At 43.9% G+C, this 26,808-nt stretch overlaps 3 protein-coding genes across 3 annotated transcripts; 2 read left to right on the top strand and 1 right to left on the bottom strand.

Annotated features, from left to right (window-relative positions):
• Positions 1–9,126: 9,126 nt before the first annotated feature.
• LOC127343782 (serine/threonine-protein phosphatase 7 long form homolog) lies at positions 9,127–12,868 on the top strand. The gene is made up of 4 exons (XM_051369966.2): positions 9,127–9,284; positions 9,901–10,174; positions 10,287–11,591; positions 11,748–12,868. Exons 2-4 carry the CDS (start codon positions 9,914–9,916, stop codon positions 12,486–12,488), a joined length of 2,307 nt encoding a protein of 768 aa, XP_051225926.1. The 5' UTR covers positions 9,127–9,284; positions 9,901–9,913; the 3' UTR covers positions 12,489–12,868.
• A 359-nt stretch (positions 12,869–13,227) lies between these two features.
• On the top strand, positions 13,228–17,602 carry LOC127343783 (clathrin interactor EPSIN 1). The gene is made up of 10 exons (XM_051369967.2): positions 13,228–13,559; positions 13,648–13,699; positions 13,786–13,865; positions 13,970–14,048; positions 14,138–14,221; positions 14,310–14,455; positions 14,567–14,919; positions 15,366–15,574; positions 16,005–16,596; positions 17,006–17,602. Exons 1-10 carry the CDS (start codon positions 13,516–13,518, stop codon positions 17,218–17,220), a joined length of 1,854 nt encoding a protein of 617 aa, XP_051225927.1. The 5' UTR covers positions 13,228–13,515; the 3' UTR covers positions 17,221–17,602.
• A 1,481-nt stretch (positions 17,603–19,083) lies between these two features.
• Positions 19,084–24,708, bottom strand: LOC127343784 (ATP-dependent 6-phosphofructokinase 6-like). The gene is made up of 14 exons (XM_071828423.1): positions 24,227–24,708; positions 23,581–23,627; positions 23,427–23,466; positions 23,277–23,339; positions 23,053–23,190; positions 22,395–22,553; positions 22,252–22,305; positions 21,959–22,027; positions 21,726–21,855; positions 21,321–21,361; positions 20,902–21,126; positions 20,337–20,382; positions 20,092–20,243; positions 19,084–19,462 (listed from the first exon to the last, which is right to left on the bottom strand). The coding sequence occupies exons 1-14, from the start codon at positions 24,545–24,547 to the stop codon at positions 19,250–19,252; spliced, it is 1,698 nt and encodes a 565-aa protein (XP_071684524.1). The 5' UTR covers positions 24,548–24,708; the 3' UTR covers positions 19,084–19,249.
• Between the last annotated feature and the right edge of the window lie 2,100 nt (positions 24,709–26,808).

Genomic DNA, 26,808 nt, shown 5'->3' with positions numbered 1-26,808 from the left:
GAAATTCATCCAACATAGCAAAAGAGGCAATGCGAAATAAAATGCAGAATCTGTCAAAACAGAACAGTTCGTATTGACGAATTTTATTAGGCCACCAGACTTACTCAAATGAAAATGCTCAAATTGAATGAAAGTTGCGTACATATCTGAGGATCATGCACGTAAATTGGCTTAATTTTCTGAGCTACCTACAGGGAGGTAGACCCAGATTCGTGACAGCAAAGAAATCTGGAACTGCGCAGTAATCCAAATCTAGTACTTACTTTACTATCAAAGACTTTACTTGGCACAACAAAACACTAAACTAAGATAAGGAGAGGTTGCTACAGTAGTAAAGAACTTCCAAGACACAAAATAAAAACAAAGTACTGTAGGTAAAAACATGGGTTGTCTCCCATAAGCGCTTTTCTTTAACGCCTTTCAGCTAGGCGCAGAAAGTGTGTATCAAGTATTATCAAGAGACGAAGTATCAACATCATAATTTGTTCTAATAATAGAATCAAAAGGTAACTTCATTCTCTTTCTAGGGAAGTGTTCCATACCTTTCTTGAGAGGAAATTGATATTTTATATTACCTTCCTTCATATCAATGATAGCACCAACAGTTCGAAGAAAAGGTCTTCCCAATATAATGGGACAAGATGCATTGCATTCAATATCCAAAACAACAAAATCAACGGGGACAAGGTTATTATTAACGGTAATGCGAACATTATCAACTTTCCCCAAAGGTTTCTTTGTAGAATGATCAGCAAGATTAACATCCAAATAACAATTTTTCAGCGGTGGCAAGTCAAGCATATCATAAATTTTCTTAGGCATAACAGAAATACTTGCACCAAGATCACATAAAGCATTACAATCAAAATCTTTAACCTTCATCTTAATGATGGGCTCCCAACCATCCTCTAGCTTTTTAGGAATAGAGGCTTCGCGCTCTAGTTTCTCTTCTCTAGCTTTTATGAGAGCATTTGTAATATGTTGTGTGAAAGCCAAATTTATAGCACTAGCATTAGGACTTTTAACAAGTTTTTGCAAGAACTTTATAACTTCAGAGATGTGGCAATCATCAAAATTCAAACCATTATAATCTAAAGCAATGGGATCATCATCCCCAATGTTGGAAAAAAATTCAGCAGTTTTATCACAGACAGTTTCAGCAGTTTTAGCAGTTTCAGGCAGTTTCTCGCGCTTTGCATTAGAAGTGGAAACATTGCTAACACCAATTCTTTTATTATTGATAGTAGGAGGTGCAGAAACATGTGTAGCATTAGCATTACAAGTGGTGGTAATAGTCCAAACTTTAGCTACATTCTTCTCTTTAGCTAGTTTTTCATTTTCTTCTCTATCCCACCTAGCACGCAGTTCAGCCATTAATCTTATATTCTCATTAATTCTAACTTGGATGGCATTTGCTGTAGTAGTAATTTTGTCATCTAAATCCTCAGGTTTAGCAGCCATTTTATTAATTAAAGAAGATTGTGATGCAGACATGTATGAGATTCGGTTTTCAGCATTAGCAAGTTTAGTTTGCAACCCCGAGATCTCCCTATTCAGATTTTCAAGTTGATTCCCTATATTTTTCAACAAGGTAGATTGCTCATTCATAGTTTTAGTAAACAACTTATTTTGCTCATATTGTGATTGCATAAAGCTCTTGGTGGATCTTTCAATTTCTAGCATCTTTTCTTCATTAGGAGAGACATATCTACCATAAGAATTACCATTAGCATGATATGGCCTAGAATCATTGTGATTGTTATTTTTAATGAAGTTCACATCAACATATTCTTTTTGAGCAACCAATGACGCTAACGGAACATTATTAGGATTAACATTAGGCCTACCATTCATAAGCATAGTCATAATAGCATCAATCTTATCACTCAAGGAAGAGGTTTCTTCGACAGAATTTACCTTCTTACCTTGTGGAGCTCTTTCCGTGTGCCATTCAGAGTAATTGATCATCATATTATCAAGAAGCTTTGTTGCTTCACCAAGAGTGATGGACATAAAGGTACCTCCAGCAGCTGAATCCAATAAATTCCGCGAAGAAAAATTTAGTCCTGCATAGAAGGTTTGGATGATCATCCAAGTAGTCAGTCCATGGGTTGGGCAATTTTTAACCAGAGATTTCATTCTTTCCCAAGCTTGAGCAACATGTTCAGTATCTAATTGTTTAAAATTTATTATGCTACTCCTCAAAGATATAATTTTAGCAGGGGGATAATATCTACCAATAAAAGCATCCTTGCATTTAGTCCATGAATCAATACTATTCTTAGGCAGAGATAGCAACCAATCTTTAGCTCTTCCTCTTAATGAGAAAGGGAACAATTTTAATTTTATAATGTCACCATCTACATCCTTATACTTTTGCATTTCACATAATTCAACAAAATTATTAAGATGGGCAGCAGCATCATCAGAACTAACACTGAGAAAATTGCTCTCGCATAACAAGATTCAAGAAAGCAGGTTTAATTTCAAAGAATTCTGCTGTAGTAGCAGGTGGAGCAATAGGTGTGCATAAGAAATCATTATTATTTGTGGTTGTGAAGTCACACAACTTAGTATTTTCAGGGTTGGCCATTTTAGCAACAGTAAATAAAGCAAACTAGATAAAGTAAATGCAAGTAACTAATTTTTTTGTGTTTTTGATATAGCAAACAAGATAGCAAATAAAATAAAACTAGCAACTAATTTTTTTGTATTTTGATTTAGTGCAGCAAACAAAGTAGTAAATAAAACTAAGCAAGACAAAAACAAAGTAAAGAGATTGAGAAGTGGAGACTCCCCTTGCAGCGTGTCTTGATCTCCCGGCAACGGCGCCTTAAAAAGAGCTTGATGGCGTGTAACTCACACGTTCGTTGGGAACCCCAAGAGGAAGGTATGATGCGCACAGCAGCAAGTTTTCCCTCGTAAAGAAACCAAGGTTTATCGAACCAGGAGGAGCCAAGAAGCACGTTGAAGGTTGATGGCGGCGGGATGTAGTGCGGCGCAACACCAGGGATTCCGGCGCCAACGTGGAACCTGCACAACACAACCAAAGTACTTTGCCCCAACGAAACAGTGAGGTTGTCAATCTCACCGGCTTGCTGTAACAAAGGATTAACCGTATTGTGTGGAAGATGATTGTTTGCAGAAAACAGTAGAACAAGTATTGCAGTAGATTGTATTTCAAGATAGAGAATTGGACCGGGGTCCACAGTTCACTAGAGGTGTCTCTCCCATAAGATAAACAAGATGTTGGGTGAACAAATTACAGTTGGGCAATTGACAAATAAAGAGGGCATGACCATGCACATACATATCATGATGAGTATAGTGAGATTTAATTGGGCATTACGACAAAGTACATAGACCGCCATCCAACCGCATCTATGCCTAAAAAGTCCACCTTCAAGGTTATCATCCGAACCCCTCCGATATTAAGTTGCAAAGCAACAGACAATTGCATTAAGTATGGTGCGTAATGTAATCAACAACTACATCCTTAGACATAGCATCAATATTTTATCCCTAGTGGCAACAGACAACACAACCTTAGAACTTTCATCCTTTGTCCCGGTGTCAATGCAGGCATGAACCCACTATCGAGCATAAATACTCCCTCTTGGAGTTACAAGCATCTACTTGGCCAGAGCATCTACTAGTAACGGAGAGCATGCAAGATCATAAACAACACATAGATATAACTTTGATAATCAACATAACAAGTATTCTCTATTCATCGGATCCCAACAAACGCAACATATAGAATTACAGATAGATGATCTTGATCATGTTAGGCAGCTCACAAGATCCGACAATGATAGCACAATGGGGAGAAGACAACCATCTAGCTACTGCTATGGACCCATAGTCCAGGGGTAGACTACTCACACATCACTCCGGAGGCGACCATGGCGGCGTAGAGTCCTCCGGGAGATGATTCCCCTCTCCGGCAGGGTGCCGGAGGCGATCTCCTGGATCCCCCGAGATGGGATCGGCGGCGGCGGCGTCTCTGGAAGGTTTTCCGTATCGTGGCTCTCGGTACTGGGGGTTTCGCCACGGAGGCTTTAAGTAGGCGGAAGGGCAGGTCAGGAGGCGGCACGAGGGCCCCACACCACAGGGCCGCGCGGCCAAGGGGGGGCCGCGCCGCCCTATGGTCTGGGCACCTCGTGGCCCCACTTCGTCTCCTCTTCGGACTTCTGGAAGCTTCGTGGCAAAATAGGACCCTGGGCGTTGATTTCGTCCAATTCCGAGAATATTTCGTTACTAGGATTTCTGAAACCAAAAACAGCAGAAACAAAGAATCGGCACTTCGGCATCTTGTTAATAGGTTAGTTCCAGAAAATGCACGAATATGACATAAAGTGTGCATAAAACATGTAGATAACATCAATAATGTGGCATGGAACATAAGAAATTATCGATACGTCGGAGACGTATCAGTGATCGATTGAACCATTTACATACGATACCGATTCCCTTTGTCTCGCGATATTTTACTTGTCCGAGGTTTGATCATCGGTATCTCTACACCTCGTTCAACCTCGTCTTCTACAAGTACTCTTTACTCGTACCGTGGTATGTAATCTCTTATGAACCATTCATATGCTTGCAAGCTAATCAGACGACATTCCACCGAGAGGGCCCAGAGTATATCTATCCATCATCGGGATGGACAATATCCCACTCTTGATCCATATGCCTCAACTCATACTTTCCGAATACCTAATCCCACCTTTATAACCACCCATTTACGCAGTGGCGTTTGATGTAATCAAAGTATCCTTCCGGTATAAGTGATTTACATGATCTCATGGTCGAAGGACTAGGTAACTATGTATCGAAAGCGAATAGCAAACTGAACTTAATGACATGATCTTATGCTACGCTTATTTGGGTGTGTGTCCATTATATCATTCACCTAATGACATAACCTTGTTATTAATAACATCCAATGTTCATGATCACGAAACCATGATCATCTATTAATCAACAAGCTAGTTATACAAGAGGCTTACTAGGGACTCCTTGTTGTTTACATAACACACATGTATCAATGTTTCGGTTAATACAATTATAGCATGGTATGCAAAAATTTATCATAAACACAAAGATATATTATAATAACCATTTTATTATTGCCTCTTGGGCATATCTCCAACATATTTGCCATAGTCTTCACCTACCGAGGGTCATCCCCCCGACATGAGTGTATTTGATACTCAATGAGTAAAAACACATGAGTGATTTTAGATCACGAATAATATGTACACAATCAGATGTCATGTTCTCTAAAGTGTTACGAGCACATATCAGAATGATTCATATGATGATCATTGGACGACAGTAAGAATATCCCTGATAGCTTTGGAAAAGCCAAGGATATTTATATAGTTTTGTATGTGGTAATGACAAACAAATCGCTATAAGGTGTTGCACCGATAGTAGTTTGATCACATATAAAAATGAATTTCAATCTCAATTAGGCTAAGTGTTCATTAAGAAGGTAGAGCAATGGGCTAGAAGAAGTATATGCTAGATTTAGATCAGTTCTAAATATTGTGACCGATTCTACAAACGAAGGCAGAGTATGTCATTGTTTTGATAATGACTGAGGGTGTTTGAGTCGAGGAGTTCTCTTAGAACTTGGTGTAATTCCGATAGTGTCAGAACTATGAAGCTATATTGTATGTGACAATTTTGGTAACATATTTCAGACCACGGAATTAAGCTTCCACCAGAAGACCAAACATATACGATTAACGCTGACTCATTTTGAAAAATGAGTGATGCGTGGAGACGCAAATGAATTGCAAAATACATGTGTTTCTGAGCGTGTCAGATTCGTTGACTGAAACCTCTCCCATGACCAAAACATGATAAGCACCAGAAGGCCACGGTGTTAGATCTTTACAAATGTTGACTATATTATTGACTCTAGTGCAAGTGGGAGACTGTTGGAGATATGCCCAAGTGGCAATAATAAAATTGTTTATTTTTATATCTTAGTATTCATGATAATTTTTTACATCCCATGCTATAATTGTATTAACCGGAAACATTAATACTTTTGTGTGTTGTAAACATAAAAGAGTCCCTAGTAAGCCTGTTGTTAAACTAGCTTGTTGATTAATGGATGATCATGGTTTCCTGATCATGAACATTGGATGTTATTAATAACAAGATCATATCATTAGGTGAATGATGTGATAGACACACACCCATAGTAAGCATAGCATAAGATCAAGTCATTAAAGTTCGTCTTGCTATAAGCTTTCGATACATAGTAACCTAATCATTCGACCATGAGATCGTGTTAATCACTTACACCAGATGGATGCTTTGATACCATCAAACGCCACTTTATAAATGGGTGGTTATAAAGGTGGCATTAAGTATTCTGAAAGTATAAATTGAAGCACATGGATCAAGAGTGGGATTTGTCCATCCTGATGACGGATAGATATACTCTAGGCCTCTCGGTGGAATGTCATCTAATTAGCTTGCAAGCATGTGACTAGGTCACAAGATATGACATATCATGGTACGAGTAAAGAGTACTTATCGGTAACAAGGTTGAACTAGGTATAGAAATACCGATGATCGAACCTCAGATAAGTAAAATATCGCGTGACAAAGGGAATCGGTATCGTATGTAAATGGTTCATTCGATCACGAAGTCATCATTGAATATGTGGCATCCATTATGGATCTCCAGGTCCCGCTATTGGTTATTGATCGGAGAAGAGTCTCGATCATGTCTGCATAGTTCGCGAACCGTAGGGTGACACACTTAAGGTTCGATGTTGTTTAAGTAGATATGGAATATGAGATGGAGACCAAATATTGTTCGGAGTTTCGGATGGGATCTAGGACATCATGAGGAGGTCCGGAATGGTCCGGAGAATAAGATTCATATAAGGAAAGTCATTTTCCGGGGTTCCGAAAAGTTTGGGAATTTTCCGGTGAAGGACCGGAGGCTTTCTAGAAGGTTCCGGAGGGGCCACCAGTGGGCCCACAACCCCGGGAGGGGCCACATGAGCCGAGGGGGTGCAGCCTAGCCCTAATGGGCCAGGCACACCATGCCCTGAAGGCCCAGCCAGCCAAAACCCCCAATGGATAAGGGGGATCCCTAAAATCAAAGGGGGGACTTGGGGGGGGGGGGGGGGGCAAGTTTCCCCCCTTGTGCGCCGGCCCTAGGAGGTGGAGGAGGGGCCATGGAAACCCTAGTCGCACCCTTCCCCTATATAAAGAGGGGAGGGGGCAGGGGTGTAGCCCACTCCTTCCTCCAACCCTAGCCGCCACCTCTCCTCCTCCACATATTTCCTGCGCCGGCTTGGCGAAGCCCTGTAGGATTTTCTCCTCCACCACCACCACCACGCCGCATGCTGCTGGGATTCCGAGGGGATCTACTACATCCGCTGCCCCGCTGGAAGGGGGAGAGGGCGTCATCATCGACACCGTACGTGTGACCGAGTACGGAAGTGTTGCCCGATTGCAGCACTGGAAAGGACTCCAACACGAACTGGAGTTCGTCGAGTGTACATCTACATCAACCACGAGATCTGATCTCATTAATACTTTGGATCTACGAGGGTTAGTTCTCATCTATCTCATTGCATAGATCTCATAGATTGGATCTTGGCTTTTCCATAGATTGTATCTTGGTTTTATTCGTTCTTGCGGTAGATTTTTTTGTCTTCTATGCTACGAACCCTACAGCCGCAAATGGCTTCGGGCGTGGCAGCCTCACCATGGTGGAGGAGTGGACGCTGCACCACGCGCGGTACCTAGTCCCGTCGGACATGCGCCTGCCACACAGCGGCAACTGTGGCGGACAACGGGATCGGTGTCCCGCCGTCGCCGGACACGCAGAGGTGGAGGGACGAGATCAGGGACCACCACCTACGCCTCACCGCTGAGGAGCACACTGATCCCACCTAGGCCCCCACCGGCAATGACGCATGGTGGTGGGACTTCTTCCAAGCGCGCTACGACGCCGACATGTGCAACACCGTTGACCTCATCGGGAGGTCAAACAACTGGAACAGGGAGGGGTGTGTTCGCTTCTGGGGATTTCCCGGGTGCACCTTCCCTGCCTTCATCGACGACATTCGCAACGGCGACCCAACGCTATCAATGCCAGAGTCGCTGCCACCATCGCCTAGGGCTCTATCGCGCTGGCAGCCGAGGAGGACGAGCTCGTCCTCCTCCCATTCGTCTTCATTGAGACCGGCGCGGTCGACGCCGTCCCCTCACCGCGCTTCCCCGTACACCGTGCCGAAGCACGAGGTTAAGGAGGAGTACGCGCCGCCGCCCACAAATCGGAGGTGCGGCAACGACGGTGGAATCACAATCCGCGAACCGGCGTGGCAGCAACATAGGCACGCTGGTTCCGGCAGCAGGACCCTTCTCGTCCCGAGGCTGAAGGTGAAGGAGGAGGAGGACGACGAGGAGGCCACGAAGGTGGCGGAGTACCTCCATGGGCAGCGCCTCATCGCCAGCAGCAACGACCCCGAGGACTGCCCGGGGTACAACACGGCGTTCATGACTCGCTGAACGACATAGACGCCTATAGGGGCGACATCGACGAGGCGATCGCCATGTCCATCTGCGATGTCATCATGCCGCTCGTCGATCTCATCCACGACGATGAAGCTAGACCTAGCGCCGCGGTGAAGGACGAGCCCGTTGACGAGAACGCCAACGACTCGGTGAAGGACGAGCCCGCTGTCGAGCACGGCAAGCAGGACGTCGTCGATGACAGCGTATACAACTTTCAGCAGTACTATGATCTCTCCGAGCGCCGCAAGTACTACTAGTTTAGTTTTAGGTTTAAATTCTATCAAATTTTGTTCAAATCGATGTAATATATAACAAATTTGAATGAATTCAACTATTTTCGGTTAAACTAAAAGAATTAATTTTTTGTTTGGGGACGGGACTAGGGAGTGACGTGCCCCACGTGGCATGAAGCAACAGCGTCTCCCAAAAGCTAAATCCGGCGCGTTTTAGGGGGTGCTTTGAGAGACGCGACTGGAGATGCTCTTAGGAGAGACGAGGCAAGGGTAAAGTTGGCAAAGCACAAAAGTGGAACCCGGATAGGTTACGGCTACATCTGTGCGTGCGTACCTCCACGTCCGGTCACGGTTTCCTCGTCGCCGCCTCCACCCCTGGAAAGCAAATTTCTAGGGTTCCCTTCTCCTCTCACAGGAAGCAAAAATCTTCGGGGGATCAAGGCGCTTCTCCCCCATCTCTTCCGGCGCCATACTCTCCGCCAGCTCGATTTGGTAAGCCAGCTCTTGCAGATCATGGGTGGATTTATCTCGTCTCGCTTGGATCTTGGTCTACACTATTGTGCCTTGTGTGTGCCTTATTGGTTATTGTGCAAAATTATAGAAAGGAATGGTGGTTTAGTTCTGAAATTGCTACTAATGCGACACTACTCGGCGTTCAAAATCATTTGCTCATTCGTTGTAAAAGGACGAAGGCGATTGTTCTTAGTCAGACGAGATACCTGTTTAGGGGTTACTCTTTCCATAGTAGATACATTTAATTAAGTAAGGGTTCAGTGTTTCGGTTGGTCGTAGCAATTAACAAGCACAAATAGCTAGTAGTTCATGTGGAGAAGAAAATGATTCACAACTGACAGATTATTCTGTGTCAAAAAAAAAAACTAAAAACAGACGAATGTCCTATCTTAAAGTTTTTTTCTTTTCGATAAAGAGTAAGCATAAAGATGTCTTGTTTGATAATATATACTATGCATCGGTTGATTTTTTACAGTTGCTTTCTCCTGGAAGTTCTTTTAATAAAATGGGAAGCGTTTCTGCCTTGCATCCGCTTTTTTTGCTGCGATCATCTATGGCATTTTCTCAACTAATTTCATGAGTTTTGTTGGAACAGGGAAGAGTAAATCATGTCTTCAAGGGCTAGGGGAGGTGTGCGCCGTGGCCGAGGCCAAGGCCGAGGGAGGGCTGCTGTGGCAGAAAATTACATGGATCACCATGAAACATCTGCACCTTCTTCTCCGAGTACCATTTCTGATAGAGAGGACAATGTTGAGTTCACTCCGGAACAAGACCCTGTGCCTTGTTATGCAGGACATGTGGAATCTGCATCCAGCACACTACTCAATCCTAAGATTAACCACCGTTCCGATGCAATTTTTGGTGATCAGGTTAATCTAAGCACATAAATTTTTGTCTTATTTCATGGATAACAAGTTAGTAGAATGAGAATAAAATTTTGCAGTAGAAGTGAGTATAATACGGAATTCTATATTGTCGCAGGCTGTGGATCAGTTGAAACTGCGTCACCACAAACCACTAAAATTTCATGAGAGATATCGTCCCTATTTGAGGGATGCTGGACTTCTTGGGCTCTCACAAATTTGCCAGAAAATGCCTCAGTTGGACAAAGCCTTGATTACTGCTCTCGTTGAGCGTTGGAGGCCAGAGACCCACAGCTTCCACTTGGCTTCAGGGGAGATGACAGTTACACTTCAAGATGTTGCAATGTTGTTTGCTCTTCCTATTGACGGCCGCCCGGTTTGTTCTACTACGGATCATGATTATGGGCAGATGGTCGTTGATTGTCTGGGTCATGATCCAAGAGGTCCATCAATGCCTGGAAAGTCCTTCTTGCATTACAAATGGCTGAAGAAGCACTTCTATGAGTTACCAGAAGAGGCTGATGAGCAGACAGTACAGAGGCATGTTCGAGCATATATCCTGAGCCTCTTATGTGGGGTGCTTTTTCCAGACGGGACAGGAAGGATGAGTCTGATATATCTTCCACTGATTGCTGATCTTTCCCTTGTTGGAACATACAGCTGGGGCTCTGCAGCTGTCGCCTTCCTATACCGAGCTCTTTGCTCTGTTGCCTCCTCCCACAATATCAAGAACATTGGTGGTTCCTTGCTTCTCTTGCAGCTTTGGAGCTGGGAGCACTCCCATGTTGGCAGACCATTGGCTCGGTCTCCCCTATGCATGGAGACGGACATCCCACAAGACCTGCCCCCAATTGGCTTTCGTTGGGTGGGTGCTCGCGCACAAAGCGAGAATGCTACTCGCTGTCTTAAGCAGTACAGAGATGAGCTAAACCTGCAGCGAGCAGATCAGTTGAAATGGGAACCATACATGCTCATTGAGTCGTCGAGCTTACCACCACTCTGCACAAAAGATGCCGACCTGTGGATTACTCAAGCACCGTTGATAAATTTTCCTATAGTTGAGATGTATCTGCCTGAGAGAGTGATGAGGCAATTTGGACTCCGCCAATGCATTCCACCACCTTTTCGGCCTACACTACAGACATTACATCGTATTAGTCGGCGTGGTAGAGAGCGTGAAGACTGGGAAGAGACACATCATGAGTATATTCAGGAATGGGAAGCACGGCGACATCGCATATTTCGGGAGGCTGAACAATATGATTTGTCATCTTATGACGAGTATCTACAGTGGTACTCTGGAGCTACACGGCGGTATCTTGTGCCATCAACCAGTGATGATGCTGAAGCAGGACTTTTATCTCCACCTGATGATTCATCTGATCTTCAATACAAAGCCAAGTCTCCCATGATCCGCAAAGCGGTAAAACCTAAATTATGCATTATGTCCATATGATTATATTCTGCAATTAACTGAACTACTATTTATCTCTAGATATAATGATAAAGTTTGAATTGAGGCTTATCCAAGTAGTTCATGCATACTGAATTAGTACTGAACATGAATTCTTTCCTGTAGGTTGACAAGCTGCATGGTATGATGAAGAAGGCCAAGACGGCCATGTCATCCACAGCTGATACGGCCACACAAGCCTTAGTTTTTGAATTCCTGCACGGTTTTGAAGATGTCCTCCATGATCTTGGTGAGATGAAGGAAAAGAGTGGCCCAGAGGCTCCACCGTTTGGTTCAGGCACTGGCTCATATGTTGACTCAGCTGCCACCCATGATGATCCCCTACATTTTGTTGAAGCTGAACAGAACATCATAAGTGATGATCAAGAAGTTCAGTACCAGGAAAATGAGGACCTTCACACAGTTGAGCAGGATACGCTGTCCCTCGAACCAATGGACGAGGAAAACCACAGTTCTGACAACATGCTACTTGGTGTGGAGGAGAATTATGTCTCGGATTCATTAGCCATTGAGAACTGCGCGGCAGAAGAGTATGTCATTCCACAACACAATGAGGATGCTGATCAAGCTGGACATCCTGCCGATATGGAGCATAGTTTAGTGCTGTTGGAACATATGGCTGCCTGTGAGGAAAACAGCAGTTTCGACGCTGCACCTTCTCCTGGGCCTTCGTCTCCAGCACTGGCAGCAGTGTGCGACTCGGCAACGGAAAATGGCGGCTTGGACAGGCCAGGCGCACAGCAGAGTGACGATGCCAAACTGGAAGATAAAGATGTTACAGTGGCGGAACACACGGATGCGAACGACAGCAACGGCTGTAATGGTGTTTCTTCGTCCGACCCTTAGTTCGTCCATTATGCAAAGGAAATAGGTGGCATCGATTCCGTCCCCGCCGAGGCACTGATCAACTTCGGTGTCATGTACGTAGTGATCTGAACTTAGATGCCATTTTTTTGTAGGTTCATTGTGATTTACTGTTGCAGATGTTGGGTTCGTTATGCGAAGCCTGATTCGTGGTGGGTGCCATGGTTATCTATTCCAGTCGACACCTTGGTTTTATTAGTAGTTAGTATGGAGTAGTTGTTAATAAGCATGTACTAGCAGCCTCTGCATATCCCTTTGCTAGCAAATAGCGTCTCAGGTTGATTCCACTAGTGTGTAGAGGAAAACTTGATGGTTGTTGCACGTTGGAGTAACAGCTTGTGGTGATGATGTTTGCTTCTTTCTATTATTACTGTCGAAACTTGGGTCCAGCTTTGCGAACTTGCTTTGATGAACCATGTCATCTTGCAGCACGTCTGGCAGAAACAGCACCCCAGCCCCAGCTTGCATCTGGTCGGCCCTGTACATAGAGCTCCACATCTGCTCCATGCTGACTGCTGAGTACATTATGTTCTCCCGGCCGTAGCTGGCGACTGCGAGGCCGCGATGGTGCTGTCAGCAGCAACGCAATCCGACTTCCGGCGTTACCGGCCGAGTTCGAGATTTGACCTGTTAACGTTTTTATTTATTGGGCTTTCAGGCCGCACAAGTGAAAAGGCCCAAGACGCGGTTGAGGGGACGACCAGTCAGCCCAGTAGGAGAAGTGGCGTGGCCACGCCCCACATGGCAGCGCGCCGCCGGTCCGGTTGCTGACACCCGCGACCGCGAGCGAGCCAAGGCCGAGACTGGTTCCGTTCCGCGGCGCTCATCTCGTCGTCTCTCCAGAAACCAGAATCGGAAGTTTTCAACACCCACTCCGCTCTCGTCATCCTCCTCTCCACGGAACCCTAGCGGGGAGAGAAGAAAACTCCACCCGAATACAAGTCGGCGGACCGCTGCGGCAGCTCCATTTTTATTTCGGTTTCGGCTCCACCCCGTCCTACTCCCAGCCATGGACGAAATCATGAAGGTGCTCGATCACACCGTCCGGGAGATGTAAGAGCTGAAATTCCCCATTCCCATTCCCGTTTCGGTTTCAATTTCCCCCCTTGCGCGCGCTGACCTCCAAAATCTTCCTGTGCAGAAAGAGAGAGGTCAATCTCAGGGTGCTCAAGGTGCCCGAAATCGAGCAGAAGGTTTGATCATGTTTTGATTTTTACTTCTGTCCATGGTGTATCCGTGTTAATTTACCAGCTTCCTGGATTTTTTTTATGTGCGGCAGGTTCTTGACACGACCAGCGATGAGCCGTGGGGGCCTCACGGTTCAGACTTGGCGCACATCGCCCGGGCAACCAGCAAACTGTGAGTGCACAACCTCACTTTTTTTTTCCTCGCTCTTTTCTTCTGTAAATTGAGGGTATTTATTGAGTTGAGTGCAATTTTTATCCCCATCCTTCTGCTTGCAGTGGGGAATGCCAAATAATCATGGATGTGCTATGGCAACGATTGGGGAACACTGATGCGAACTGGCGTCACCTCTATAAGGTGATAATATATACTCTCGAATTGGAAGAGTACACTGTTTGTCTGTCTGGATTGTTTCTCAGTGACAGGTTGTTTACTTCACTTAACAGGCATTGGCCGTGGTCGAGTATCTTCTGGCCAATGGCACTGAGCGCGTAGCCGAGGAACTTATTGAAAACAGCTCACAAATCGCGGTACGCGCCTCTATGTCTCATTTTAGCAGATGTTTCCTTGTCTATATGATTTTTCATTGCCTGATGCGGATTTTATTTGGTGTATAAGACACTCACAAAATTCGAGTTTATGGAGCCGAATGGAAAAGATGTGGGGCTCAATGTGCGCAAGAAGGCCGAAACTGTTCTAGCAATTGTGGACGACAGGGAGAAGCTTCAGCAGGTCAGGGAGAAGGCTGCTGCTACCAGGGACAAGTAAGCCACTCATGCCCCGACTTATCCTTCATTCCGTGAACAGAATTATTTCCATTGTTTGTACATTTGATTTGATGCTTAGCTACTTACATGGTTCGTATGTTTGTTTAGGTACTTGGGTGTGTCATCAACTGGAATGTCACACAAGTCAAGCGCAGCATCATTTGGCAATCGCAGCTACTCCTCTGGTGGTCGCACAGGTGGTTCAAGGGAAACTGCCTCATTCAGGGATAGCTACACTGGCACGGAAAGGAGCAAGAGCAGTAAAGACACAATGTCAAGTCACAGAAGCACTAGGCACCGGTCGAAAGAAACTACTAAGAGAGCAAGTCGCTCTAAATCTGAAATAGGAGGCTCCAAATCATTGTCAAATCCACCTGCCACATCTGGAGTTCCAAGTTCACTGAAAGGAAAGAATGAGGATGAGGGCGATGACTTCAATCCACGAGGATCTTCCACATCTGGTCGGTATTTCCTCACTACATCACTTAACAATTTGGTTACGTTGTATGATAACCATGGTTTCCCTGTCTCAGTAGCCATTGTTATACACTGTGTTTAACATGCTATACACTTATTATGCTGGCATCTCTATCATTCTGCTTACCGGACAAGATAGGTTTGTTTAATATCCAATGCACTTATTATGCTGGCATCACTATAATTCTGCTTATCAGAGAAGATAGCTAAGAGCCTTCGATAGATTTTTGTTTATTTGGCATACTCACCGTAGTGTTTTCGGATGTTTTTCTTACTTAGACATATCATACATACACACTGTAGCACCTACCAGACTAGTTTGCTAGGACACATCGTTCTTCTATGTATTTTCTTTCATTTGACATACTCTCACCAATCATCATAGTATTGTCCGCTATTTTCCTCACTTAGCTTTATTCTTGGGATGCAGCTGGAACAGCTAACGTGAGCTCTAATCATTTGGATCTCTTTGGGCCAAACTTAATGGATGACCTTGTTGACACAGCTGAATCTCCTTCAACAGCAATGCTAAATGTTGGCAGTGTTGCTGTGCCAGAAATTGATTTATTTGCGGATGCAGATTTCCAGTCAGCTAATGTTCCATCGGAGGCAGCAACAGCAAGTGGTTCTCATGCTCAGGTTTGTTTTCCTGACCTAGCAATATATTTTTACCACAAGTCATTTTCCATTTCTTACAGTAGTTTGTGATATGATCCTGCACAAATATGATATACTAATTTCATAAAAAGTGATATACTATCTTCTCATAATATGTGATTTAATATCCTTCCTTCGGCTGAGCTGTACGGTGTTCTGTTGTATCAGGGTGTACCCATTCTTGGCTTTTATCAACTCTATCTATCTATACAATGAAACGCAAAGCTTTTGTGTTTCTCAAAAAAGAATGCAACAATTCTGACTGGACTGTTGGGCTGTATAGCTGACACTCACACTTCATTTGTTCTGTATTTATGTACATAAATTTTATGACAAAACACTGGGTAAATTTCAACAAGTTCATAATTTATATTTTTTCTAACACATTATCTCTATTCAAATGTCATTGCAGGACAAGGTCGATCTATTTGCTGGCAGGCCATCTTTTGGTGGCTCCGCTACATCAGACACTGAGTTCTCAGTGCGTGGTACACCTGGAAAACATCCAGAGCAAAAACCATCTTCCCTTGCACATCCTTCTGCATCTGCTTTTGATCCCTTCCAGCCATCCTTTGCCACATTATTTCCTTCAGACTCCCCAAGCAAATCTTCACAAGGAAAGCCTCCCACACCTGAAAATGCAAGTAACACAGCTTTCGATCCCTTTGCTGCAATTGCACTGAGGAATTCTGGTGCATCAGACTCTTTTGGTGCATTCTCTTCAAGTACAGGATCATCTGTTGCTGAGCCAACACATGACTCTCCTGGGATCAAAAAGAGTTCTGATTATAGTCCTTTGGAGAAACTAGATTTTGGTGCCTTTACGTCACACAAGGAATTACACACAAGTGCCACTGAATCCATGAACAAGTCACTCGCAAATCTGAAGCAGGCCTCCATGTCAGCATCAAAACCAGCTGTGAAGAAAGAAAGTTTTCAGGTCAAATCTGGCATATGGGCTGACTCTTTGAGCCGTGGGTTGATTGATTTGAATATAGCTGCACGTAAGTATCTTCACTCTGCCAATATTGATTTATTTGTATTTTCAAATTTTTCATCACTCTGCCAATATTGATTTATTTGTCTTTTTAAAATTTTCCATGACCACGTGGTTGCCGTTCAAATTTCTGCATCCCTGTTGCAAAATTATTAATAATACCATAACTTGTGCCCTGGTTACAATTTAATAGAAAATGGGTTGTAATTCCAGTTACCCACAACCCATGATTTCTTAGCCTGTTGTAGAAAAACAATGTAAGATAGTTCAAGACAAGAGCACCGTGTCTTCTGCTTTTACATCATGTAGGAAAGGTGCCTGCTGGAATCATGTGCGACATACTCTAGATGTGCAAAAGGAATGTTCATGCTTTTTTTTATTGTAGATTATGATTACTCTACTATTGTTACGTGCAGCGAAGAAGGTTGATCTTTCAGATGCTGGGGCTGTTGGGAGGCTGAGCGGCGGTTCTGAGGAGAAAGGCCCAGCTGTTCCGTGGTACATGGAGGCGGCAACGGGCACCGGACCCGACCTTGGCAGGCCTGATTTCCCATCATCGATAGGAACAGCTGGTGGAACCAGCTTTTTCTGGCAGCAGCAGCAGCAGCAGGATCTCGGAAACTTCAGGTGATCCTTGTTCAGGATACATTATCCCCTACCTTACCTTGAGTGGGCATGTCTTGTGATCCATGGTTCCTGCGATGCTGGTAGCACCTGCCCTAACATGTGAACACTCGGTCCTATGCGATGATGTCACAACAACGTGCTGCAGTTTTGTGTATATTATTAAGTATATATTGTGTGAGTGAGTGAATAAACTGACGTGATAATCAGAACCGTGCAAGGCCTGATTGTTAGAAACTAATATGTTGCGTGGGGTTGCTGGAGGAATGTTCCCTTCATAGCCTCATATAGTGTTTGTTACAATTTGGGAACATGTATACAATATCGAAAACACCGGGGAAAACATAAACTTGTAGCAAATGTCCATAAATCTTGCAACATCTTGTGTCTACTTTCACAGCATATCGTTTCTGCGTCTGTAACAAATCGGATGGACGTATGCAATGTCGGAGATAACTAACCTCAAAAACGTCATTCATGACCCTTAAGACACCCATTGAGCCCGAAGGGCCAAAGCAAAATAGTGGCATTTGTTTATTACACGAACCACGTCGCCAACTGAAAAGGTTTGCAAGGTGTATGTGGTTCATGAAAGAATGAACCAAGAATACGTGCCACAAACCATTATTTGCATGGGAGAAAAATCAATGGAACCGCGCCAGTCGCACGGCACAACGGCGGACAGCACGGCACGTTCACTTGATCACTTCCATAAACTTTTCCACCTCGCCTTGCCCTTGTCCTTGTGCTCCGCGGCAGCCTCCTCCCACGTCTTGCCGTCCGCCGGCCGGTGCTCGCCTGGCGACGGCGCGCCGGCGTCCCCAGACCTCTTGCCCTTCTTGTCCCGAGAGAACGACCGGAATGCGAGCAGCATCGACTTGGCAGCTGCCACGTCCGGCCGCTTGTCGCTCGCGCCCGCCGGCGGCTTCGGTTTCTCCCTGTGTGGGCTGCTCCTGTTATCGTCGGAGACCTCTGAGTCGTGCGCCGGCGGCGGCGGCGGCGTAGCGCAGCCGTCGTCAGGCTTGAACGCGTCGACATCCTGCGCCGCCTGTGTCGCCGTCTCGTCTGCATGTGCGCCGTGCTCTGGCGTCTCCGGCTGCTCAGGCTTCTCCTCCTGCCGTGTTAGGTCAGCCCTGTCGGCCTCCTGCCGTGTTAGCTCGGTTTCGTCGGCCTCCTGCCGTGATTCGGTCTCCCGTTCCGGCGTTTCTTCCGGAGGTCCAGTTGCGTCACTATCGTCGTCGGAGTCGAGTGTTATCACGCTCTCCATGCCATTTGTCAAGGATGACGGTGGTGCAGGAAGCGTAACGGCGGTGAAGACGGTGACAGGCTGGTGTAGCAGCAGAAACGCGGGGGCGTGACGGGCGTCGCCGGAGCCTTCTTGCATGAAAACGTACAGGTATGAGATTGTAGAAACAGTTGGCAGCCAACAATGACAGTGAACTCGCGAAGCGCCCGATCTTCAACAGAATAAAAAAGATACTACTAGGAGATTGCAGTTTGGTGTCTCAAACTCGAGGCTGATCTCACACTCCCGCGCCTGAGTTTGAAAGAGAAAAAATAGCATGTCCACACGATCGAGCTACGTCCCGTGACATCGCCATCACAGGTCAGAGATGCATAAACGTAATGTACGTCGATGGTTGCTTCTCTTTTTCTTTTCTTTTTTTGAGGGAAACAGCCAGCTTTATTAAATCATAGAAGCAGGAATATATATGCAAAGACTTGTAGCTGCCGCACAACATGCAGGCGTTTCCGCGGCACCATCTCTCAAAACGACTGTATTTGAAGAATTGGGAAAAACGTTGCTTTAAGAAAGTGACAACTGTGGCAGATTGATGTCCACCACAAGCAACTTCACCCTACACACGTCTGATGCAAATACCATAGTACCGTATGTTTATTACTTCTACATCAACAATATTCGTGTCAACATGGAGATGCTAAGGAGAACAAAACTCAGTAAATGACGGGCTCAGACCACAGTTACCACTGTACACAACAAGAATCATCGGAAAAATGCCCAAATTATGATCGTACTATTTCTCACCATTTGCCAATAGTGACGTGGAGTGCTTCTTCGTATGCTCGCTGGTGCCCGCCGGCAAAGGTGGCCTGTTGGCCAGCCTATCGGCCTCTCTGGCCTCCTCGATATCCTCCTCGCTCAGGAAGCTTGGCTGGTTTGTTGAAGACAGCAGCCTTGCCCACATCCTGTCGGTTATCTTAACCTTGTTCCGCGTTGATGTTACCCTCTGTTGTCCAAAGAAACTCAAAGTCACTCTAATGTTAAAAGGAAATATTCAGTGTGCATCAGAGGTGAAGAATCATCTGAACATTATGTTCCTGGCAAAATAATCTTAAATTGAGAATCTCCCAAAAAATTCTTTCCACTTGTATCATCCACCCTGACGCTCTTAGAGAGAACAAAGATGAGGAATTCTGAAGTGAGCTTCAATCCAAGGTCTGCCAACTTAATGCAGCTACGTGCAAGCAAAGTTGAAACAATGGCAAGGCATTGTGAGTTTTGACTAGTCCTTTTTGAGTTGCAGATCTCAGCTAAATGGAAGGCACTGCGACTAAATTATACTATTCGTTTGGACTACGCTACCAACTATGACAATTGCATGGTTCAAGGTCACTTCTGCTGCCTAGCTCTCGCTCAAGTTGACAATCTGGGTATGTCAAAAGAAAAACGTGACGCAAAATACGACTTCCATGGCAAATGCTGGTGGCCTGAAAGCAAATACCCCAATTTTCCACCGCGAAGCGGAAGTCTCATACTACTCCCATTCTCAAAGTAAGGGTGTAAGGGCATATCCCCCGAGAAGGCAGTGCTCCTGCTGATTGCTCTAAAAAAAAGGCATACAAAAGTTACACTTACATGAAATGGTATGTAGGCATGCCTGCCGTTGACCATTCCCACTGTGAAGCTATATCCTGCCATTGCACCATGAATAGCACTGTGTGCCAGCAGAGTGCAGTAGACATTGTCCGAAGCATTGCTTGGAATGGCACGGATCATGTAGGTTGGATCTGTCAGTAGAAATAACAGGCTGCCGTTGTCACATTGCACAAAACAATATACCAGAGTACAATTCCATGAAGAGAAGGACATAAGATTGTTACCTATGTATTTAATAGTCATCTCCATCTTTTTGCTCTTGCAATAATCCTACACAAAATAATGAATGATGTATTACAGAATTACCAAGTGAGATCCTGAAAAAAATGACTATATTGATATCACTATCCTAGTAATCTATAGACTGAGACCAACAATGACAAATATAAAAGTTCACCGAGATACTTTGCTATCAGCATCCTAGTAATCATATGAATGGGAACAACAATGGTAAACATGAAGGTTCGCCGAGATATTAAGACCATATTAAATTGAAATTAGACGTATATATTTAGATGCACTAATTTATGTTACTTAACTAGTAGTGAAGTACAAACATACAACACTGCTTTTAGAAAGTGCGGGTGTTGCGTAACCTCAAAAAATACTTCATATTTCACATAGCCATCTTTGAACGACACATCCATTAGTGCACATTCTAGCAGTTCCAGTGTCATTCGAAAATATGAATGCAAAGAGTACAGGCAAAGTAGCATATCAACGAAAGGTGAAACCGAAGATTAATAACGATCTCATGTAAACTCGTGTTAGCAAAGAATTGATGGGCACCTTAATCTTGTGAGTTAACCAAAGACCAACATCAAGAAGCAGCTTATTTCCAGATGCATCTAGCTGATCTGCTACAGGTATACTTTTGGCAATGAGATCCTGTCCTGCTCCCTCAGCCACAACAATGACCATGTGGTTGTTCTCCTTCAGCCTCTTCTCTATATACTCGAAAAGTCCACCCTTGCCTTCCAAATAAAATGGGGATTCTGGAATTAAGCAGCAGTCCTGCAGAACATATAAAGAAATCATCATTATCCAACAAATAATCACAATAATTATGGACAAGAGTGAAAAATCCGAACATTGGTGATGCATGTAACTAAGAAGTAGGAAATAATGAAGAATATAAAGATTAAAGAAAAGAAACTACTGAATGCTGATTCAAATAGTTCAGACACGCATAGAAGGCAGTAACTTACCACATCTCTGCTTGCCAGAGTAGCATACATTGCAATAAACCCTGCATAGCAAGGAATCACCACAGTGAGGACTAAGGACTGCACAAGGCAATAGCTAAAAAATAAAAATAAAAATCTCCCGCAAAAAAAAACAGGAAAAATTCATTATGCTTTTTCTTTGCGATAGGACAAATTCATTATGATTTGAAAGAAAGGATAAGTGATTTTCAGTCAGTACACAAGAAATGAACAATTTGTAGAAGTTATTTCAATTAATCAGAGCAGATAAGTGAAAGATAAGGTGACTCCTTTTTGGCGTGCATTTTACCCCCCAAAGAATAAGCACCAAGGACAAGGGGGCAAATCATTCAAGAACTCAGTAGTCAGTAGCAGCAACTATCCATATTGGATGAGCTAGGAACTTACCACTATAGCGACCCATCAGCTTCACCAAGCCTATGCCGTTCTCAGCACTTGATGCTTCCACATGAGCGGCATCAATGGCGCGTTGGGCCTCTTCCACAGCGGTATCAAAACCGAAGGACTTGTCTATAACCTAAAATTAATGTATGGCAATAATCAGTATCAATTCATCTCCCAAATAAACAATATACAGTAAAAGCATCTTTGCTGTAGAAAAGCAAGTAATCATATATTACCGCTATATCATTATCAATTGTCTTGGGGATACCAGCAACAGCAACTTTTAGACCACGTCTCCGAATTTCCTGTCAACAATTCCAGAAGTTACAAAACTGAATCAAAATTTTAAACATCCCAGCAACAAATCTGACGATATTTTCCCAAAAAAATTATAATTATATATATTTGGTCATTAAATAAAAAGAAGCAGTATTGCTGAGTCCCTGTAGAATACACTTGAACAGAGGGTGCTGAAGTAGTATGTGCCGATGCAGAGTATTGTAGCGGACATTCTCATGATAGTGATTACCTTGAATATCTCATATGCTCCCTTCTGAGTTCCATCTCCTCCAATAATGTAAACCTAGATAAGTTAAACACGGGTATTTTTCTTAACTTCGAAAAATAAGGGGGTCACATAAAAACACTTTACAGTTTACACCAATTAAATACCTGATTAATTCCACGATCTTGAATGTTGTCTACAATCTTGTTGGTATCATGACCACCACGTGAACTTCCAAGAACTGTACCACCCCTTTTGTGGATATCATTAACACTTTTTGGTGTCATGGGAAGATAATTGCTCGAATAGAAGCCTTTGTATCCATTCTAAGAGATCGGTTAAACATGTTATAAATAATAGAAATGAACCATGCATAGAATTGTTTTGAATTTAAAGAAGCATGCATAGGTTTGATAGTTACAATTCAAAATTTGGTTTTACCAATGCACTATAATGCTTTACTTATCTTCATGAGAAAACTACTCACAAAGTTCCCACTAGTTACGAGTGCAATCGTACAAAATCTGTACTCGTATCATATGATGAAATTCACAAATCGCAAAACATGCAGTTATTATACGTGTAATACAGTAGAAATGATTTCTTAGCAAATGCAAAGTAAAATTACAGGGATTTCTTTGCTTCTACAGTGGCATGAAATTCAAATAAAAATGTCTATTAAGTTCCAGGAAGAGTTTAAAAGGTCAAGGATCAAGAGCAAGTGACAATTTGAACACACAAAATACGACATGGACCAGATGAAGTGAAAAGAAGTCAACATACATTTGCAGTTTACAACTTTACATCACATAGAACAGCACAAACCTGAATTGCGAAGATATCACTGACATTGTACATATGTGATAAGCCACAAACCAACTCTCTAATGACAGTATTAAGCCCAGGGCAAAGGCCTCCACACGTTACAATGCATGCTTTCACATCTTCTGGCTCGAAGTAGACCTGAAAAGGTACGGAATGTATGTCAAGACATATGTAGATTATGAATTGCAAGCAAATGATATAGGCGCATATCTAAGGCATCATACCCTCTGACGAGGCCCAGCACGGCGGAAATGAACCCCACGTTGGCTGTTCTTCTGAATAACCACCTGGTGTGGCACAAATAACATGTCATTTCACCAATTACCACCTTAAATACATAAATGTACCGAACCAGCAATTCTGACTTTTCTTACCTTTTCAGGTACAGTGTCATCCGCATTGACGAAATACTGCCTGGGAAATAGGTGAACGGAGCATTTATTCAGGTAAACAGATTTTTCAATGAGCATGACAAAGAGGTTCAGCGTAGATGATGGTAACAACGGAAAACTGATGGAAAATCCTTACTTGACGGTTGAATAGGCAGGGTGATCTTGCAATGGGTTAGGAAAAGTCTGCAGGAAGATTAAACAAGGAAACCGTCAGGATGATCCTCATGAATCTCACCTTGAAAAACCAGACACTTCATTTCAACACGTCATTGAATCCAATAATAGATAAATAAATTGCTGGATCCCCAAAATTTGCATATGCAGCTGTTCTACAGGAGAAGGGGAAAGGGCAATCGAATATTTGTAAAGTGAAGTTTTACTCCATTTTCCCCTAGAAAAATAAAGCTATACTCCAATTTGCAAGTGTCCGGGAATGGATCTCACACAGTAACAACTCACGCATACGCAATCGACAGAATGGATCTCACGCAGTCGCAGCTGACAGCATAAGCTACCGACAAAATAGTACCCAAAAACTTGGAAAATAAAAGGAAGCACCTAAATCCGTAACTAGTCAATGTGAAGCTCAGCATAATCAATAATAAAAAAAACTCAGCGTAAATGGCAGAACCAAAGAAAAAGGATAACCGAGATTCGAGATTCGCGCATCCAAAACGAAAATCACCCCCTACCCAGGACAAGCAACAACGCATTTTCTAGAAATTTCGGCGGAATCCGGTAACCGGAGCAAACGAGAGAGCAGGGGTGGTGTCGGCGCTCACGGGGAGTTCGGGGAGGTAGTCGGTGAGGTGCTGGACGTCGTCGAGGACGTAGCCGTAGTCGCCCTCGTCGAGCTTGATGTATGCGGCGTCGTCGTCGGGGAGGTTCATGGCGGAGGCGTTGCGGAGCGCGCGGAGGTTGGGGTAGGAGTCGCGGGAGATCCGCACGCACGTGGCCGAGAACGGGAGCGGCTTCGGCGCCGTCTCCATGTGCCGGTACCCGCGCGTCTCCGGCGGGCCGCGGTCCGCCTCCGCCGCCGCGCCCCGCCCCGCCTCCTGCTGCTCCTCCTCCTCCTCCTTGGGCAGGATGATGTGGGACGCCATTAGAGAAACTCCCAGGTGTGGGTCTCTGATCGGAAGTCGGAAGCCGACGAGGGAGGTGGTCAGATTGAGGTTTAAAAAATTGGGCGAGGAGAGGAGAGGAGCGAAGGGAAGCGAAGCGTGGAGAAGGGGAAAGAGACTGGGCTGGCAAGGAAGGAAAAGAAGAAGGCTCCGGCTACGCAGGCTGTGAACTCCGGGACGATAAAATAAATTGTGTTGTTTTTTTTAGCTTATGCGGCACTTATTTATGTCGGCGGTGCTATTTTACAGCTATCCGTGGGGACGGTCGAAAATTAATTTTTTCACAATTTACTAGGAAATTTGCCCGTGCGTTGCATCGAGTGAGAAAATAAAATTAAAAGTATAAATTTACGTGCCCTAAATTTTGCTTGAAACCAATAGACCATTATAAACTTGGCCAACGGAACTCCAACAGAAGCAAACTTGACTCTACATATCAAGTTGAAGATCTCTCTAAAAATAATCACTTAACATTATGATGGATATAGTCCAATTGTCACACTCTAAATTTAACAATTGGTATGTATTGATTGAAAACCATACAACATTATTTTTTGTTGCCAAAACCAACCACAAGTATGCCGATTTCTTGTCGAGTAGTCCCTTATCACTTGAAAAGATGCACCTTATACAACATTTCTTTTGGATGCTATTTTCCACCATATTTTTTATACATATGAAATTATGATCTTAGTATGCCAGATTAGTCAGATCTAATAAGTAAAGCATTCCTGTCTAAATAGGCAAATTATGCCGGTTTCAGTCGACAAGCATTAGCGCTTACTAGATCTGTACCTTTTTTAGATATTTTCCAGCACAAACTACAGTGCACGTAGATTGTGTTAGGAAAAAAAGAGAAACCCGTTACACGAGTATAAGTGTATGAAGGTTGTCTCCAACCCGTTACAGGTGGAGAGGATGAGAGAGATGATGGGAACGATGGTATAATGGGGAAGCATGTGGTTGGGCCCCGCCCGAGTGATAGGGTGTCATGCGTCAAGTGCTAGGAAATAGTCCCTATGTTTAACCGGGATGGCCTTTCTTTAAAAATCACCTCGGAGAGACAGAATCCCTACCTGAATTTCATTGCACTCAAATCTGTTTTAGGTCACATAAATTACATGCGGAGAGGTGGTCTCGCCATGACGCGGCGTCCTCTTTGAGGGAGGGGTTTTTGAAATGGTATAGCCAGAGAGATAGGTCATTACTTGGTCTCGAAAGATGAGATCGTTCCTTGCATCCCAAATTTTCCAAAGAATGGTGAGGACGACTATTGGCCATGCAGAGTGTGGTAGATTCGGCGTGCGTGGTGATCGCCATATGTCTTGTCAAACTTGCTGATGGGTAGAATCCCAATTTTGTGCCAGATTGTCTGTGCTGCTGGACAGCCAAAGAAGAGATGATATCTATCCTCAACGATCTGTGGGCATCTAGGGAAGAATGGTGTGTCCAGGATGCTCTTGCGGTGTAGATTCTTCCGGGTATTGATTTTGTCCAGCTGAACAAGCCAGCCGAAGATCTTGACACACCCCCCTGGAGTTCCATATTGTTGCGGTGGTGTCCTCACTATGATTGTCTTGAAGGGCTAGATATGCTGCTTTTTTTGTGAACTTCTTCCCATCGATCATGGTTCTATCGTCATTTTCCTAGGATAGTTGAATGACCTGCAAGAGGGACAACAGAGAGGCAAGCTCGACGGTAGTCGCCCCGGTTAGTCTATTCCTCAGTCTGTTTTGGACCCCAACTTGAAATTCAGGTAGGATCCATCCGTCGAGCCAGAAGAAGGTGTTGTGTCCACTTTTGACCTTGCATTTAGTCTATTCCTAAATAGGAACTTTGAGGGCCTTAGTCTATTCCAAGGTGTGTATTACATTGTTGCAGAGTTTTGTACTCTCTCCGTCTCAGTTTAACAGACACACACGCAGTTTAAGACAAACTTTGACCATTGATTTGGTCAACAAAATATAACTTTTTGTCTACAAAATCTATATCATTTCCAGTGATACAATTTTTGTGACATATATTTCATATTTTTTGACCAAAATAATGGTCAAACTAATTTCTTAAATTACGTGCACCCCTTAAACCGAGACGGAGGGAGTAGCTAAACTTTTTTCCTTTTCCTTTTTTATTTTACAAGTTGACGGTTGTATTCAACCACTGGTTGACAGTGGGTTTAACTTAACCCAATAATATCTGGCATCTGTAGAGAAGTTCCTTTCCGTTTGCTCCTGGAATAAAGC

Source organism: Lolium perenne, chromosome 3 (assembly GCF_019359855.2).
Source record: "Lolium perenne isolate Kyuss_39 chromosome 3, Kyuss_2.0, whole genome shotgun sequence".
In the NCBI taxonomy this organism is placed as follows: domain Eukaryota; kingdom Viridiplantae; phylum Streptophyta; class Magnoliopsida; order Poales; family Poaceae; genus Lolium; species Lolium perenne.
The sequence above is the reverse complement of the archived record's forward strand: the minus strand, read 5'-3'. Positions and strand labels throughout refer to the sequence as shown.

Excerpts from the sequence above, each read along its gene's own strand:
- LOC127343782 (XM_051369966.2), top strand. The coding sequence starts at position 9,914 with ATGTCTTCAAGGGCTAGGGGAGGTGTGCGCCGTGGCCGAGGCCAAGGC. Across the intron at positions 10,175-10,286 it reads ATGCAATTTTTGGTGATCAG|GCTGTGGATCAGTTGAAACT; the intron begins GTTAATCTAAGC and ends ATATTGTCGCAG. Across the intron at positions 11,592-11,747 it reads CTCCCATGATCCGCAAAGCG|GTTGACAAGCTGCATGGTAT; the intron begins GTAAAACCTAAA and ends TCTTTCCTGTAG.
- LOC127343783 (XM_051369967.2), top strand. The coding sequence starts at position 13,516 with ATGGACGAAATCATGAAGGTGCTCGATCACACCGTCCGGGAGAT. Across the intron at positions 14,222-14,309 it reads AAAACAGCTCACAAATCGCG|ACACTCACAAAATTCGAGTT; the intron begins GTACGCGCCTCT and ends TTGGTGTATAAG. Across the intron at positions 14,456-14,566 it reads GCTGCTGCTACCAGGGACAA|GTACTTGGGTGTGTCATCAA; the intron begins GTAAGCCACTCA and ends ATGTTTGTTTAG.
- LOC127343784 (XM_071828423.1), bottom strand. The coding sequence starts at position 24,547 with ATGGCGTCCCACATCATCCTGCCCAAGGAGGAGGAGGAGGAGCAGCAG. Across the intron at positions 23,340-23,426 it reads ATGACACTGTACCTGAAAAG|GTGGTTATTCAGAAGAACAG; the intron begins GTAAGAAAAGTC and ends GTGCCACACCAG. Across the intron at positions 21,127-21,320 it reads CTCTGGCAAGCAGAGATGTG|GACTGCTGCTTAATTCCAGA; the intron begins GTAAGTTACTGC and ends TATGTTCTGCAG.